General features: G+C 44.1%; 1 protein-coding gene across 6 annotated transcripts in view; it reads right to left on the bottom strand.

Moving 5' to 3' along the window:
* Nucleotides 1–2,655: 2,655 nt before the first annotated feature.
* Nucleotides 2,656–17,442, bottom strand: part of ogdha (oxoglutarate dehydrogenase a) — a 71,283-nt gene continuing 56,496 nt past the window's right edge. For all 6 annotated transcript variants that reach the window (XM_014174867.3, XM_082969329.1, XM_014174866.3 and 3 more), the window contains 17 exons: nucleotides 16,978–17,124; nucleotides 16,782–16,872; nucleotides 16,460–16,639; nucleotides 16,040–16,168; nucleotides 15,709–15,888; nucleotides 13,213–13,365; nucleotides 13,017–13,119; nucleotides 12,807–12,935; nucleotides 12,429–12,579; nucleotides 12,117–12,244; nucleotides 11,404–11,582; nucleotides 9,769–9,840; nucleotides 5,397–5,522; nucleotides 5,244–5,316; nucleotides 4,964–5,127; nucleotides 4,604–4,758; nucleotides 2,656–4,508 (listed from right to left, as the gene is read on the bottom strand). In XM_014174867.3, coding sequence (XP_014030342.1) covers nucleotides 4,388–4,508; nucleotides 4,604–4,758; nucleotides 4,964–5,127; nucleotides 5,244–5,316; nucleotides 5,397–5,522; nucleotides 9,769–9,840; nucleotides 11,404–11,582; nucleotides 12,117–12,244; nucleotides 12,429–12,579; nucleotides 12,807–12,935; nucleotides 13,017–13,119; nucleotides 13,213–13,365; nucleotides 15,709–15,888; nucleotides 16,040–16,168; nucleotides 16,460–16,639; nucleotides 16,782–16,872; nucleotides 16,978–17,124 — 2,281 coding nt within the window. In that variant the 3' untranslated portion in view covers nucleotides 2,656–4,387. The remainder of the gene's footprint in view (nucleotides 4,509–4,603; nucleotides 4,759–4,963; nucleotides 5,128–5,243; nucleotides 5,317–5,396; nucleotides 5,523–9,768; nucleotides 9,841–11,403; nucleotides 11,583–12,116; nucleotides 12,245–12,428; nucleotides 12,580–12,806; nucleotides 12,936–13,016; nucleotides 13,120–13,212; nucleotides 13,366–15,708; nucleotides 15,889–16,039; nucleotides 16,169–16,459; nucleotides 16,640–16,781; nucleotides 16,873–16,977; nucleotides 17,125–17,442) is intronic.

Here is a 17,442-nt window from a genome sequence, read left to right as displayed (position 1 = left end):
TTTTTTTTTTTTACTGTTCTAATTACATTGGTAACAACTTTACAATAGCAGCAAGGCACCTCAAGGTTTTGTGGTATATGGCCAATATACCACGGCTAATGGGGAGGCTGTATCCAGGCACTCCGCATTGTGCATAAGAACAGCCCTTAGCTGTGGTATATTGCCCATATACTAGACATCCTCGGGCCTTATTGCTTAATTATACCACTCTGCTTTTAGTGATCTGCCCTCCTCTTTGCCCCGGTGGGTCAAGACAAGAGTGCCCCATGTGGTTGCGTGCAGTACAATGGAACTGTAAGCTACTCCAGTGGTTAGGCCTATATCTGTTTGCATTTATTTAATTTGATAATTATATGGAGAGTTGAACAAATGTCTCTTTAAAATACTATAATGATGCCTAAACAATCAAATACGTTTTATTCTCAGTTAACACAGTGATGGCTTTTGATGTTGTTTTCCCTTGTTATCGACCCTGAGAGAGAACCTATTCCTTTAGCTTAAAAAAAATTGAGGTGGGCCTATCCCGCTGGCCAGGACAAATGATTAATGTATACTTTAGAAGGGTCCTTAATAATGCACATCTTTACTCCAGAACGTATTTAGGCTTGCTATAACAAAGGGGTTGAAGTCTTGACTCAAGACATTTCATCTTTTCATTTTTAAATCATTTGTAAAAATGTCAAAAAATAATTCCACATTGACATAATGGGATATTGTCTGTAGGCCAGTGACCAAAAATATAAATTTAAAATTCAGGTTGTAACACAACAAAATGTGGAAAAAGTTATGGGGTGTAAATACTTTCTGAAGGCACTGTCTTGTGCTATAATTTAATTTTGTCTAGGAATTTATCTCCACGATTATGTCGTGTCTTGGTGATGTCGTGTCTTTGGCATCATTAAAGTGAAGACTGTTATTTTATCAAATAAATTCTCTGTAATTATTATTACGTGATTAACCTAATCATGTAAATGTAATTAACTAGGAAATTGGGGCACCAAGGAAAATCTTCAGATTACAAAGTTATAATTTTCCTAATATAACTTCAGATATTTTAATATCTGATCAATTAGTCTTCTAATTAATGAATTATTCTTTACCTCACGTTAGTCTCATTCCAAACGTCGTAAATTGTTGGTTATCTGCACGAACCCAGCCTTTACTATGAATCATCCATACATCAATTGTCTTAATCATTTATTTACTAACTAAATAATCACAGAAATGCATAAACAAACAAACAGTAGATATGGTTACAAGGAAATGATAGGGGAGGTTCTCTAATGGGCTAAGCCGATATGATGGCTTGGTGGACAAAGGAAAGTGGGTGTGTACTGAGAAGGGCGGGAAAGACAAGGAGTCAGTACACAGTTAATTATATTAATTAAAATACTAATCCTTTGCACATGAACGCGCACTCGTTCGGGAATAATTGCAATCAATATATATTTACGCCCAGTGTGTCGTCGTGATCTCTGTTGGAATCGTCAGTCCTCTGTTGGAGTCAGTTCATCATCGTCTGTCTCTCTGCCTCCCTGAAGATCGTGTCTTCTGTGGTTAGAATGGATACTTCAGAGTACCATTCAGAAATGTTCTCATAGAATAGAAGTTTTGGCGGTTGTCGGTCTTCGCATCCCAGGTTGACATAATTTCTAGCTGCAGACTAGTAATTAGTATCCAAGATTTGCTCTTATTCTGTCGGAATCGATAGTCTGAGTTGAACCATTTCCACCCGTGTAGCCAATGCTCCACGTGGTATGGTTAGGAATTCAACAACCATTGGAACCTTAGCAGACGCTGAGGTTTTTGTGGTCTAAACTCAGCTGACCAAGGTAAGCATGGTCTGAAGAGGATTTCCTCAGGAGGGTTTTTTATTCATAACAGTAGAAAATGACTGTTCCATGACGCCAGATCATGTCTGATCTCACGGGGGGCGGGCCAGTGACTTGTATTCCCTTTAACGTTTAACATCCTTACATCATTTCACAAATAGTTTCATCTCTACTCATTTTTATACAAGAATTAGATGCAAACCTCATAATTGAGAAATGTATATTTCAGAGATATAGTCATGTGTGTTTCCTGTCGTCTGAGGTCACCAAATGAAACACACTCCTCATACCCGTCCCTTAAGTGTCCACGGACCATTCCCACCTTCTCACAAGTGGACATTTTGTATCAAATCCTCATTTTGGGGATTTAGGAGTTCGCCATGTGAAATCCTTTGTTCTCTCTATTTCTGCATGGCGAGGGGGAGTCTCCTCCAGGAATTTACAATCTGAGATAACAGAACCTGGGTGTAGGAGAGAGGGGGAAGCCACTACCTATACCCAAAAAGGGCCACGTCATGACAGTGATCAAGAGAAAGTTGTCATCTAGGTCTAATTGCTGCAAAAGAAAATGTATAGCCATCAATTGGATAGCCTCATTCACCCTCAATAACTGGAGGACTGAACTATCTAGCTACTGTACATACTGTTGGATTTTGTATATTCTAAAGTTAAACAAAATCTGGAAGTGTTTCATGAAATTTGGAAACCATATGTTGATATCACCTTTGGTAATGTGTTGTATAGTGGGTGTTTCGTTTTGTTTGTGAGGTGCAATGTAAAAAAACAAAAACTAATTGTCCAAAAAATGTATTCAACCATTCACTGATTTGGGAAGATAGTCTTTATTGAATGAAGCAAAAATAATAAAATGGAAAGAATCTTAATCCACTATATGAAAATAAATAAATCATTTGCTTTCTCGTGGAGCCATCCAAACAAAAGGTGATGTCCTGTTTTTTTTATTAGCTATGCAGCTAAAAAGACTCTTGTGGCAATTCATTCATACACCCTGAAAAGAATGCTAAATGCTTGAAAACAAATTTGGCACAGGGGTTGCAAGAGGAAAATTAGTACATGAGTTGTTGAGAGACATCTAGAGGTGCCAGGTCTAGTTTATGTCATCTGGATGAGATCAGTGTTTAGCTAGAGTCATGAGAGGACTACATGTAGGAGGGGGGGAGGGGGGGGGGGGGGGGGGAAATCAGCTCCAACCTGCTTGCCCTGTTCTGCAGTAGGACAACAGAGCTAGGGGCCATGTATCTAAAGACAGAAGTTGCCCTGACATTGCTGTATGAACAATCCTTTACAAACTTCTCCTATGTGAATTTATATACAAGTGCAAACATGGTACCAACTCATTTGACCAGTTCAACACTCCTTATATATAAATGCAAACATGGTACCAACTCATCTCACTGGTTCATCACTCAAATTTCCCTTATCTAAGTCTCAGCCTCTTTCGCGAGAAATGGTGCAAGATGGATAAAAGAGCATTTGTCATGTTAAATGTACTAGTATTTCACTGAACACAATGTGACAGTGAAAATGTTTTCCGCATTCAATACCTCTTATTCTAATAGCCATTACAAGAATGAGAAAGTTTTTTTTGCCTTTCAAATCAACTAACACACATACATCCAATAAACAGACAAATGTAAAGCAGTTGCAGATGGTGGTGATGTCAGTAGCACTCACCAAGGAGATGGATAGCCCTGGAGAAGAGAGAGGGAGGGGTAGAGACCAAGACAAGTTCATCCCTGCAGTGTGCTCAGAGCAGAGAACAGGAGGGGGGAAACACCTGGTTCTCCTCGAAATTATGTGGTCTAATCATGGACATTGAACTAACCGTTGTGTGTTTTGCCAAATACTAGTGATACATATTTTAAACTGGTTGCAACAGTTGCCCTGTCCTTTGGCTATGAAAGGAGACCTGGGATGAAACGTGTAAGGAGACGCTTTTCAAAAGGATGACATTGTGACAGCAACAGAATGAAACACACGGAAAAATATATAAAGCTTTATAAACAATGTGCTTTGGTCACACACACACACACACACACACACACACACACACACACACACACACACACACACACACACATACACACACAGGGCTTAAGCAAAACCCAACACAAGAAGGTTATAGTGTTGGTGAGTGGAGTGTTAACCAGAGAAATACAGGTATAGAAAATAAAAACCAAGCTAAGGATCACTGACTGTACAAAGGTTCTCTTGCCTAACCCCTGACTGGCTGTCTACTGCTAAATGTGTGGTCTTGAGGCATGTGTCTGATGAAGGTGGGCTAGGGCACGCTGAGACAGGACCAGGGGGAGTCGATGAGGGAGGGCCTGGGTAGGGGAAGATAGCAATGACTTAAATGAACAAGACTGTTGCCGTTGTGGGCTAGAGACAGAGACACCCACCAGGAGAGTAGGCTTGCTCTGAGGGCCAAGTCCAGGGGGTATGTGGGCGTATGGGACGGAGGAGGGGCCTCGGTTGCAGTGGAGGGTGAAGGCTACCCCTTATCCTGGGACAGAGGAAGCCGGAAGAAATAGTTACATCTGGTCCTTGAAGGCATCCAGATCGAAGGCAGTGTCCAGGAAATTCTTCAGCTCCACCAGGTGGGCCTTCTTGTTTCCTGTGGCTGGGGCCGCAGCAGGAGGGCGACCAGCATACCTGAACACACGTAATGGGAGAGAGTTTAATAAGACTTTAACTAAACACAGACACACTTAGGAAAGAGGATAAGAGCAGATGAAGGGTTTGTTTACCAGACAGGCTTGGCGCGATCGATGGTGGTGCGCATGCGGGGTTTGACGTAGTCGTAGTAGCCCTGGTTCTTATGCTCCTCTTGGCACCACACCAGGTCGGCATTGGGGTACTTCTCGCTCTCAGCCTTCACCAGGTCGAAGGGGAAGGGGGACAGCTGCAAACAGAGAGACCACGTCATGTCATGTCATGAAGAAGAGTAAGGTAGCTCGGAAAGCCAAAGGGAGCACCAGTGGGTTTAGGGTGCCGTACACACAGAGAATGTATCAAACGCGTTAGGTCAGGCAAAAGTTCAACTCCTTTCGGCTAAGCATTTTTCTAGTGCGGGAGCCCTGAGGTGTTGAGTGTGTGTGTGTAGCTACCTGCTCCATGCGAGCAATGGCGACCGTGTCCTCCATGCCATGGGCCTTGCGTTCCTTGGTGAGTTCGTAGTACACCTTCCCTGTGCAGAAGACGATGCGCTTCACCCCGGCTGGGTTCTGGGCCACTGGGCCATTATCTGGGATCAGGCGCTGGAAGTCTGTGCCTGGAGCACAGCAGGGAGACACAGCAACACTCACCCACTGCCAGACATCCAGAGGGCATATACACCAGCACTGTCCTTCACAGACATCCACACACACACACCAAACACAGTCTTACCTGGCAGCATCTCGTCAAAGTTGGACCTCGCCTCGGGGTGGCGCAGCAGGGATTTGGGGGTGAAAACGATGAGCTAGGAAAAGAGGACAGATCAGAGGACAATGAGCTCTAATAAGTAGCTTTAGGGTAGAAATGTTGTTGACGGGGACTCACAGGCTTCCTGAAAGGCGCCAGAATCTGCCTCCTCAGCACGTGGAAGAAGTTGCCAGGGTTTGAACAGTTGACCACAATCCAGTTGCAGTCGTGGAGCTGGCGAATGGCAAAGTCTTCTGTGATGCTCTTGTGGAGAGGAGGAGGGTGAGAGGAAAGGGTAAGTACTAAGGCTGTTACGGTGATTCCACTTGACCCGCGAGTCACGTTAACTAGGCTTCTCAAAAACTGTGCTTTGATGCCGCTGATGGTCATTAGTAGCCTATCAAACTTGCTAACGGCCGGTCGCTAATGCTGGTACTCAGCACTCTATTGTCCATCTAATCACTATGCTGCAAATGCAAATGAAAAACCAAATCAAACACTTCATAAGAGTCCTGGGATTCAGAGTTTGAGTGGAATAGGATCACCTGTTGCGCAGCGAGAGCGAGCTCCTCATAGCTGGTTGACACATGGAATGAAAGTGTTCCTGTTGGGCAACATTTTTACAGGCAATGCTATGCAATTGCATGATAACAGAGTTGATGACCTCTAATAAAAAGAGGAGGATCCCATCAACTAGGCCTACTATATTTATTTCTCAACTTTCCATATATTAAGCGCATTACTTCGCTTTTCAACCAGAGTAGCCTACCTGGCTGACATGAAAATGAACTGCGGAGAAAAGCTTTCTTCAAATACTATTGAAGTGCATATGGATGACGTCTTTTTACCCTGTCCCAACAGGTGCATGATAATGGCCCATTCTAAATCAAAACTAATTTCACACATACAGTGCATTCGGAAAGTATTCAGACCCCTTCCTTTTTTCCATTGTTACATTACAGCCTTATTCTAAAATTGAGTAAAATCATCTATTTAATCTATCTACACACAATACCCCATAATGACAAAGTGAAGAGTTTATTTTTACTTTTGCAAATGTATAAAATGAAAAAGTATTCAGACCCTTTGCTATGACACTCGAAATTGAGCTCAGGTGCATCCTGTCTCCATTTATCATCCCTGAGATGTTTTTTCAACTTGGAGTCCACCTATGGTAAATAGGTGATTGGACATGATTTTGAAAGGCACACACCTGTCTATATAAGGTCCCACAGTTGACAGTGCATGTCAGAGCAAAAACCAAGCCATGAGGTCGAAGGAATTGTCAGTAGAGCTTCTTGACAGTATTGTGTCAAGGCACAGATCTGGGGATGGGTACCAAAACATTTCTGCAGCATTGAAAGTCCCCAAAAACACAGTGGCCTCCATCATTCTTAAATGGAAGAAGTTTGGAACCACCAAGACTCTTCCTAGAGCTGGCCACCTGTCAAACTGAGCAATCGGGGGAGAAGGGCCTTGGTCAGGGAGGTGACCAAGAACCCAATGGTCACTCTGGAAGAGCTCCAAAGTTCCTCTGTGGAGATGGGAAAACCTTCCAGAGGGACAACCATCTCTGCAGCGCTCTACCAATCAGGCCTTTCTTGTAGAGCGGCCAGATGGAAGTCACTCTTCAGTAAAAGGCACATGACAGCCCGCTTGGAGTTTGCCAAAAGGCACCTAAAGGACTCAGACCATGAGAAACAAGATTCTCTGGTCTGATGAAACCAAGATTGAACTCTTTGGCCTGAATACCAAGCGTCATGTCTGGAGGAATCCTGGCACCATCCCTACGGTGAAGCATGGTGGTGGCAGCATCATGCTGTGGGGATGTTTTTCAGCAGCAGGGACACTAGTCAGGATTGAGGGAAAGATGAACAGACTAAAGTACAGAGAGATCCTTGATGAAAACCTGCTCCAAAGTACTCATGACCTCAGACTGGGGTGAAGGTTCACCTTCCAACAGGACAACTACCCTAAGCACACAGCCAAAACAATGCAGGAGTGGCTTCCGGACAAATCTCTGAATGTCCTTGAGTGACCCAACCAGAGCCCGGACTTGAACCTGATCGAACATCTCTGGAGAGACCTGAAAATAGCTGTGCAGCAACACTCCCCATCCAACCTGACAAAGCTTGAGAGGATCTGTAGTGAAAAATGGGAGAAACTCCCCAAATACAGGTGTACCAAGCTTGTAGTGTCATACCCAGGAAGACTCGTGGCTGTAATCGTTGCTTCAACAAAGTACTGAGTAAAGGGTCTGAATACTTATGTAAATGTGATTTTTTTTTATTTTTAATAAAATTGCAAAAAAAAATCTAAAAACCTGTTTTGGCTTTGTTATTGTGTGTAAAAAAAAAGCAATACAATCGATTTTAGAATAAGGCTGTAACGTAACAAAATGTGGAAAAAGTCAAGGGGTCTGAATATTTTCCAAATGCACTGTAAAGACGAGATTAAATTGAGAATAATCTTAATGGTGAGAATATTATAACATGTGAATGTTTTCCAGTGTGTGCAGTCTAAGACTAGTTCAAATCATAGTCGTATCCATCATGTAGCCTAGCCCATAGGCCTATGCGTGTTGCTAAGGTTTGTATCACAACTGAAGTGGCTAAATAGCTCCAAACGTAGCCTATAGGCCCAAGACACCTGGAACACGGTTGGAGAACCCATAGCCTACAGCAACTAGCGCTCACAGCCTCTTGTCAGAAGTAGATGTTTATTCATGTTTCTCAAATGTCAAATTTCGAAGTTGTTGCAAACATCAACGTTTAAGGTTAAGTTTAGACATTAACGCCACATTTTTAAGGTTAGGGATACGTTTAGGCATTAACTCAGAAGGGTTAAGTTAAGGCTTAAGGTTTAGGATAAGCTTAAAACAAAAATCTCAAAAACAACTTAGAACCTTTGGAATCAGAGGCAGATGCTTACAGTGGCATTAACTCTGAATGGTCAAGGTAAGGGTTAAGGATTGTGATAGGCTTAAAACAAACATGGAAAGGTGGCATCCTATGAAGGTGCCACATTGAAAGTCACTGAGCTCTTCAGTAAGGCCATTCTACTGCCAATGTTTGTCTGTGAAGATTGCATGGCTGTGTGCTCGATTTTATACACCTGTCAGCAACGGGTGTGTCTGAAATAGCCAAATCCACTAATTTGAAGGGGTGTCTACAGACTTTTGTATATATAGTGAATATTAGTAGGCTATATGTAAAGACCAGATTAAATTCAGAAGTCAGTGAAAATATTATCACGTGCTTGTCAAATTGTGAATGATTGTGTTTGTGCAGCCTGCACAAGAAACAGACCAGAGCGCTTGTTATTCATGACTCTTTTTAAATCATCATTAGTCGCAAAATATCCTTTCTATTTTATTCAGCTCATGTTTAATTGTATTGGTCTTACTATAAAATAATACCACGGGAATTAAGCAAATCTTACCTGCTAAATGAACTATTGTAGCCCACAACCATATGGCATAGCCAGATCAGGGCCTAACATAAGGACAACTCAGAATATGTTATGCTGTTCTTCTGAAATAGGCTACATTTTCTTCATATTATAATGTTTCTTTAGAGCTGCCTAAAAGAATGGATTTATTGTGATGGTGTAGGCTATATTAAATTGATTTACTAGACGTTGAAAAAGGTACGCATCAGTGGCTTATAGTCTATGCGTGGAAGCTGGAAATGCTAAACGTGTTTTTATGTTAATTAATGGTCAATTACTGTGAGACTGGAATTCATTTCCATGACAATCACCGACTGACAAAATTTCATGACCTCTACAGTCCTTGCAAGGACCAGTACCGGTTTCATCCACATGTAGTCTACATTTCCACCGATTCTTTATAGTATTCTCAAATTAAGTACCATGCCACTGAAGCTTTGGGGGTGTTTAAATTTGAATTTCATATTCTGTTTATGGCACTTCTATTTTGTACCCTCTCAGTAGATGTGACCGACGTATACATTTGCTAGTACACAGTGTGCCGGAGACACTTCAACCACCTGTTTCCGTTGCAAAATTACCTTAATATTACCCTAGAGCAGTGGTATACAAAGTCGGGGTCGCAACCCCCCCAAAATGTAGTAGTAGTAATAATAAGAAGAAGAAAAAAAAAAATACAGATTATTCTATGGGAAAATATACAAGCCTTTTTGAAGATAATAAAATTATATTTTTCAGATTAAGTAAATGTATTTATTGGTTTCTTTTCATGTTGATAAGAGATGAAAATGCAATAAATCGAAGGTTATTTGTTGATGGAAAAATAGAAATGTATAGATTTTAAGGTTGTGTCATTAGATTTGGGTTGCGAGAAAATCTTGGGGAAAAAAATGTGGTCCCTGCTGAAAAAGTTTGAATACCACCGCCTTAAACATATATTCCACTCTATTTGGAAGAAAATGTCAAGATATGTCAATGTCAGGCATGAACTAGAATACATGAACAGCCTTTTGGATACAAGAGGCAGTGCAGAATGATTAGGAGTGAGGGTTTGACCTACTGGGAGCACATCAGGATCATCGTTGCACATCTGGAGAAATCTCTCTGGACGAGCAGAGGAGTGTTCTGGGCCCTGTGGAGGAGTGCAGTGAGGTCACTAGGGCTGGCACAGAAAACCAACGATTATGGATGAATAAAATAACCGTCATATTAACAATGTTATTAATCAACTATTTTCAAGTACAGTACCAGTCAAAAGTTTGGACATCTACTCATTCAAGGGTTTTTCTTTATTTTTACTAATATCTACATTGTAGAATAATAGTGAAGACATCAAAACGATGAAATAACACAATGGAATCATGTAGTAACCAAAAATGTGCTAAACGAATATCAAAATATATTTTAGATTCTTCAAAGTAGCCACCCTTTGCCCTGACAGCTTTGCACACTCTTGGCATTCTCAACCAGCTTCACCTGGAATGCTTTTCAAAAAGTCTTGGTTCCCACATATGCTGAGCACAAACCATCTCAGTTAGATTGAGTTCGGGTGATTGTGGAGGCCAGGTCATCTGATCCAACACTCCATCACTCTCCTTCTTGGTCAAATAGCCCTTACACAGCCTGGAGGTGTGTTGGGTCATTGTCCTGCTGAAAAACAAATGATAGTCCCACTAAGCCCAAACCAGATGGGATGGCCTATCGCTACAGAATGCTGTGGTAGCCATGCTGGTTAAGTGTGCCTTGATTTCTAAATAAATCACTGACAGTGTCACCAGCAAAGCACCCCCACACCATCACACCACCTCCTCCATGCTTCACAGTGGGAACCGCACATGCAGAGATCATCCGAACCAAAAATCTCTAATTTGGACTCATCAGACCAAAAGGATTTCCACTGGTCAAATGTCCATTGCTTGTGTTTCTTGGCCCAAGCAAGTCTTCTTATTATTAGTGTCCTTTAGTAGTGTTTTCTTTGGAGCAATTCTCCTCTGAACAGTTGATATTGAGATGTGCCTATTACTTCAACTCTGTAAAGCATTTATTTGGGCTGCAATTTCTGAGGCTGGTAACTCTAATGAACTTATCCTCTGCAGCAGAGGTAACTCCGGGTCTTCCTTTCCTGTGGCGGTCCTCATGAGAGCCAGTTTCATCATAGCGCTTGATGGTTTTTGCGACTGCACTTGAAGAAACTGTCAAAGTTCTTGAAATTTTCCGGATTGACTGACCTTCATGTCTTAAAGTAATGATGGACTGTCGTTTTGCTTTGGTTATTTGAGCTGTTCTTGTCATAATATGGACTTGGTATTTTACCAAATAGGGCTATCTTCTGTATACCACCCCTACCTTGTCACAACAAACGATTGGCTCAAACTTAAGAAATTCCACAAATTAACTTTTAACAAGGCACACCTGTTAATTGAAATACATTCCAGGTGACTACCTCATGAAGCTGGTTGAGAAAATGCAAAGCTGTCATCAAGACAAAGGGTGGCTACTTTGAAGAATCTCCAATATAAAATATATTTGGATTTTTTAGCATTTTTTGGTTACTACATGATTCCGTATGTGTTATTTCATAGTTTTGATGTCTTCACTATTATTGTACAATTAATCAAATAGTAAAATAAAGAAAAACCCTTAAATGAGCATGTAGTGTATCTCCTCCCTTCAACTGGTGCTCTGGGGTACTCACCATGCCCTCCATGCCGTGGGGCAGCAGCAGGACTATGCCATTCTGGCGGACCCACTTGGCCTGGCCGGGGCAAATGAACTGGTCGATGATGCACTGGGCTGTGTTGTGGAAGTCTCCGAACTGGGCCTCCCACAGGACCAGGGCATTGGGACTGGCCATGGCAAAGCCCAGCTCGAAACCTGACAACAGACAGACAGACAGACAGACAGACAGACAGACAGACAGACAGACAGACAGACAGACAGACAGACAGACAGACAGAGACAGACAGACAGACAGACAGACAGACAGACAGAGAATGAGAAAGAGAGGTTCCTAACTCAGGACTCATTTGCCGAGATAGTCAGCGATCAAGGTTAAAATCTCTACTGATTGGTGTATCGTTCAAACGGCATGCATGAAGGCAGTTTTGTTGTTAATGCCAATGTCAAAGCTTGCTAGCAAGAGCTGCGCCCTCCCAATTGGCTGTCGCGTCACTGAAATTTGAAATGTTGGTTGCTTGCGCTCTCGTCGCGGACAGTTAGGTCGCTGTGTCTCTCCTTTCATACTAAATGACTGGTCGCTATGTCCCCGAATATCTCGCCAAGTGTGAGTCCCTAGTTAGTAGTGGGTGGAGATAGTAGTAAGGGATTATTTGAATGAGAGTTCCTGTGATATTTCCCAGTTTCTCTGAATCTGTTTCCATAGTAAATGTGAGGGAGAGAGCGACTGACCCAGCACGCCGTACTCAGACAGGGAGCTGTTGCAGACGGTGTAGGGGGCCTGGTTGGGGGCCACGTGGTTCATGGGGATGCAAACTCTCTTGTCCACGTTCTGGTCGTGCAGCACATGGTGTCGGTGACTGGTAGGGAGGGAAACACAAAGCAGGGACAATGAGGGACAACAGACAAGATCTGCATCCCAAATGGCAGCCTGTACCCTACTTTGGACCAGAGACCATCATTTGGGACACAGTCAAGATGACATGCTCAAAAATGGAAACATTTTGTTTTTCGGGGACTGAAAGTCCCTCTCCCTCTCATCACCTGAAGGTGCCCCTCTCCACGTCCTGGCCGCTGAGGCGAACGTGGATGCCCTCTTTGAGCAGAGAGCCAAAGGCCATGTATTCTCCCAGGGCCCAGTCCACCGTGCGGTTCTTGATCATCTCCCCTCGGGCCTTCAGGATACGGCTCAGACCTACGGAGGAGTGCAAACCAGACACTTGTCACCGGGTGTAAATCTTGCTGTGTGTACACAGAAAAATGTGTTTAAAGCCAGTCATTAAAAGAGCCATGTCTTCACTCTGCACTTTGGCTCTTTTGCTGTTGACTCTCCCTCCATCAGAGGATTTAAAAGTTAAAAGGCATAGAGATGCATAATATTATAATGTTCTTAATTCTATGGTTTAGAGTAGGGTTCCCCACCTCCATGGATGGTGAAGTCTTCGACTGGCACTGAGGAGGCCACCTGTCCGATGTGGGTCAGCTCCTCCTCAGTCAGGCCAGTGGACGGGCAGGTCAGGCTCTTGGGCTGGCCATCCAGGTTGAAAAAACCTACACATACACAGGTCCTTTATTCATCACACACACACACGGCATTGTGTATGTGTGTCTGTGAGCTGTTAACCCACTCACCAGGCCAGGGAGAGTCCAGCCAGTGTTTGATGTGGAGGATCTTCTCATCCTTGGAGCGAACATGTGCCTCCTCACAGATCTTATCATACTTTGCAATCTCCTCCTGTAGAGAGAGGGAGATGGAAGGCAGAAGTGGAGAGGGTGACTCATCGGCTCTACCCTATGGAGAATGTGTGAGATATGGTCGAGCCCTGACCTCGTACTCCTGTCTCGTGACAACCCCCTCTGCGATGAGTTTCTCGCCATACTTCTGCATCACTCCCTTCTGCTTCTTGATCTGCTTGTACATCAGGGGCTGGGTGAACATGGGCTCGTCCATCTCGTTGTGTCCCAACCGCCGGTAGCACACCTGCCGACACACAAACATTGTTAATAAACATACACACAGACACAGACAGACCTGCCAACCTTGAATAATTTTTATGAGTACCAGATCAACTCCGCGGCGGCATCCCCCGCGACAGTGTGTGCGACACCCACACTGCCCAAATAATAGGCATTTTTTGGGCCTAATAAGGAGGTTGGCAGAGGACTGCCTCAGTAGGAATTTTAGGCTATAGACTGTATGGGTTCTTGATAATTAGCTGCTCTTCAGTAGCGAACTAGAAATACGTTTAAATGTACAAATCACGGCTCTCACTAGGACTTTCTGACAAGGTGGTGCTGATGTAGGACTAAGGTTGGGTAGGGGAGAGGTCCAGAGGGGGTTAGTCAACTGTAACTGCCATTTCCTGAAACCTAAAGTCTTAAATTATATCAAACAACGTAGCCAACACAGAAGACTTGTGTATGATCCTAAATTAAATTGAGGTGGTCTCAATTACATTTTTCTAGGTTAAATGTAAGGGTAATGACTATTCTAATTACATTTACATTTAAGTCATTTAGCAGACGCTCTTATCCAGAGTGACTTACAAATTGGTGCATTCACCTTATAATATCCAGTGGAACAACCACTTTACAATAGTGCATCTAAATCTTTTAAGGGGGGGGGGGGTTGGAAGGATTACTTTATCCTATCCTAGGTATTCCTTAAAGAGGTGGGGTTTCAGGTGTCTCCGGAAGGTGGTGATTGACTCCGCTGTCCTGGCGTCGTGAGGGAGCTTGTTCCACCATTGGGGTGCCAGAGCAGCGAACAGTTTTGACTGGGCTGAGCGGGAACTGTGCTTCCTCAGAGGTAGCAGGCCAGAGGTGGATGAACGCAGTGCCCTTGTTTGGGTGTAGGGCCTGATCAGAGCCTGAAGGTATGGAGGTGCCGTTCCCTTCACAGCTCCGTAGGCAATCACCATGGTCTTGTAGCGGATGCGAGCTTCAACTGGAAGCCAGTGGAGAGAGCGGAGGAGCGGGGTGACGTGAGAGAACTTGGGAAGGTTGAACACCAGACGGGCTGCGGCGTTCTGGATGAGTTGTAGGGGTTTAATGGCACAGGCAGGGAGCCCAGCCAACAGCGAGTTGCAGTAATCCAGACGGGAGATGACAAGTGCCTGGATTAGGACCTGCGCCGCTTCCTGTGTGAGATAGGTGTCTATGTGGATAGTCTAGTGTACTATGAAACAACTGAACTAGGCCTATAAACTTGTTTTAGATCTCCATCCCTGACCTAATCCATCAAGTTAGGTCTGACTATTGGCTACCATTCATTCAACATTTGTGAACTGACTATTATCACATCATTAGCAGTCTACTGTTGACATTCAGATATATCAAGAGGACAGATCAAGAACTTATTAATTAACATTTGCCTACTAATCTTTAACATTCCAATATAACTTTCTGTGAAGGACGCCATGAGCGGAACAGGTCTCATAGCGTGTCTGTTTCCATCCACGCAGTGACGCGCACTGAACTACCGCAACAGCGCACATGTTTCCTTGCCCGTAAATGAGCTCACGCCTACTACCTGGCAAGAAAGTGTTCTCGCTTAGTTGACTAAACACTGTAGCTAACTACCTTGTCGTAATGACGCCTTAGCTAAGGTGCTAACTATCAAATAATAGTGGTTATGTGCTTGACTAACATACAATTTAGGAAAATGTATTTAGCAAACAGTCATTCTCCATTTTCCTCACACATCAGAGGTATCAACAGACGAAGTGAGGAGCTGCCATCCAGTTTGAGGGAAGAAAATAGTACTAAGACGACAGGGGTCAGGCTGAAGCAGCTCAGCTCTAACTTCAGACGGTTGAGTCAAATACCACAATGTGCCAACTAAAAGCCTATTTTTGTGTATTTAAATCAAACTTTGTCACATGCGCCGACTTCAACAAGTGTTTACCTTACTGTGAAATGCTAACATACGTTTGCTTACTTATTTTATGGTAGTTTTTCATATCAGCATACTTTAACCTGAAATGACTTGCATGGTACGCAAAATGCGTGCAAGTTGGCAGGTCTGCACACACAAACACACTGGTACTGACACTGATGTTGGCTGCTGCGGACGTCATAAGGCGGGGCTAAACTAACTGGTACTACTGCGTATGTGAGTAAGAAGCCTTCTTTCCCTATATATTTCCTCCTAACCTCTACTTAAGCAGAGAGTGGGTTGATATGAACCATCGGGGAACTTTGGAGTAGGGTGAAGTTGCCCCTGATCTTGGGTCAGTTATGAATTTTTCCCCATGAATGGTTAAGGTTAGGATTGGGGGAAGGGAAGCTGATCCTAGATCTGTACCTAGGGAACTATACTCACCAGGTCCACCACCACGTCCTTGTGGAAGGTGGCTCTCCACTCGGCGGCCACGTTGCACACGTACACCACAGCCTCAGGGTCGTCAGCATTCACGTGGAAGATGGGAGCATTGACCACCCGGGCCACATCAGTGGGGTACGGAGAGGAGCGCGCCATACGGGGGTCAGTGGTGAAGCCAATCTGGGGGAAGTTAGGGGTTGCGAGGGTTAGCACACCAGCCATTCACACAACCACTGGTTTTCTACCATGGCTGGAACAAAGACTATTTGTATCTTCTCCAGAACAGGTGTGGTCAGTGGTTAGATTGGCATGTGTGTGTGTGTGCGCACACCTGGTTGTTGACGACCACGTGCACTGTGCCGTGGGTGGAGTAGGACGGCAGGTCGCTGAGATGGAAGGTCTCGTACACGACGCCCTGACCGGCGAAGGCAGCATCACCGTGCATCAGGATGGACATCACCTGGAACATAAACAATCCAACATCAAATGCAGAACACTTACAATCCATTCTTGCTAGAGGTAATGTTGGAAACCATAATTTCACTCATCCGGTACAGGTAAGTGTGTAAGTGAAGGGCAGAAAAAGGGGCGTCTTTTTTTTTTGTGCCGAAACCTGGGATCGAACCGAAAGGGTGCCTTTCTACAGTACATAAAAGGACTATGATCTCTGCAAGTACTCCCTTGTCACTTTGAGAAAAATAAATACGCCGGTATTCAAACCGTGTTCAAAACCAGCGGTGTCGGTCCGTACCTTGTGTCCCTCGGTGTCTCCGCAGTAGAACTGCTCGGCCTTGGTCTTGCCCTGCACCACGGGGTCCACAGCCTCCAGGTGGGAGGGGTTGGCCATGAGGGACAGAGTGATGTTGCGGTCCGTCACACGGTTGATCCTCCTGTGGTACATCCCCAGGTGGTACTTGACGTCACCAGAGCCCTGCAACAACAACAGAGTCAAACATACTAGCAGTAGAATACCGCTAGGCATCTACAATAGAGCCACACATTCAGACAATTCATTAGCTGTGTTCCATTTAGTGCAGTCAAGAATTGCAGTGGGTGGGCTAGATGGGACTCGCCTCATCAGCAGCCTCCAGTTTGGAGTCAAACTGGCAGAAGATCTGCTCCAGCTCCTTGCGGATGACGTTGGCCAGCACGTTCAGACGACCCCTAGGAGATTGTGAGCATGTGTCGGAGGAGAGAAGGCTGAAAGTCAAACCATGTTGCAGAAACTCAAGCATCCCTTCCCCTTGTGCTCCTTTTGTTATTACCCACCTGTGTGGCATGCCCATGACGACGTTCTCCACACCCTTCTCGCTGGACTTGTCAATGATGGTCTTGAGGGCGGGGATCAGAGACTCGCAGCCCTCCAGGCCGAAGCGCTTCTCTGACGACCACTTCCTCTGGAGGAACTCCTCGAACCTGCGGTACACAGCGCATGTCGTCAGCACACGGCCATATCCCTTTGGAGAGAAGGACTCCAGAAATCTCCTATGATATTAGTTTGCAGGATTGGTCCAATGCAGGGCTCCAGACAAAAAACAATCCCCTGGTGGCACTAACTTTTTCAGTTGGTGGCGCCACCCCATGATTTGTTCACACCAAAAATAAACTGTGGCGTGACGCAATTGAAAAATGTGTAATCATCTTAAAAGTCATTCACTGTGCTTTATTAGGGGTGCAATACTAAGATGCTATTCAATAAATATGTTGTTTCATCTAACATGTCCATGCAGGAAT

Source organism: Salmo salar, chromosome 26 (genome assembly GCF_965601325.2).
Source record: "Salmo salar chromosome 26, fSalSal1, whole genome shotgun sequence".
Taxonomy (NCBI): Eukaryota; Metazoa; Chordata; class Actinopteri; order Salmoniformes; family Salmonidae; genus Salmo; species Salmo salar.
The sequence above is the reverse complement of the archived record's forward strand: the minus strand, read 5'-3'. Positions and strand labels throughout refer to the sequence as shown.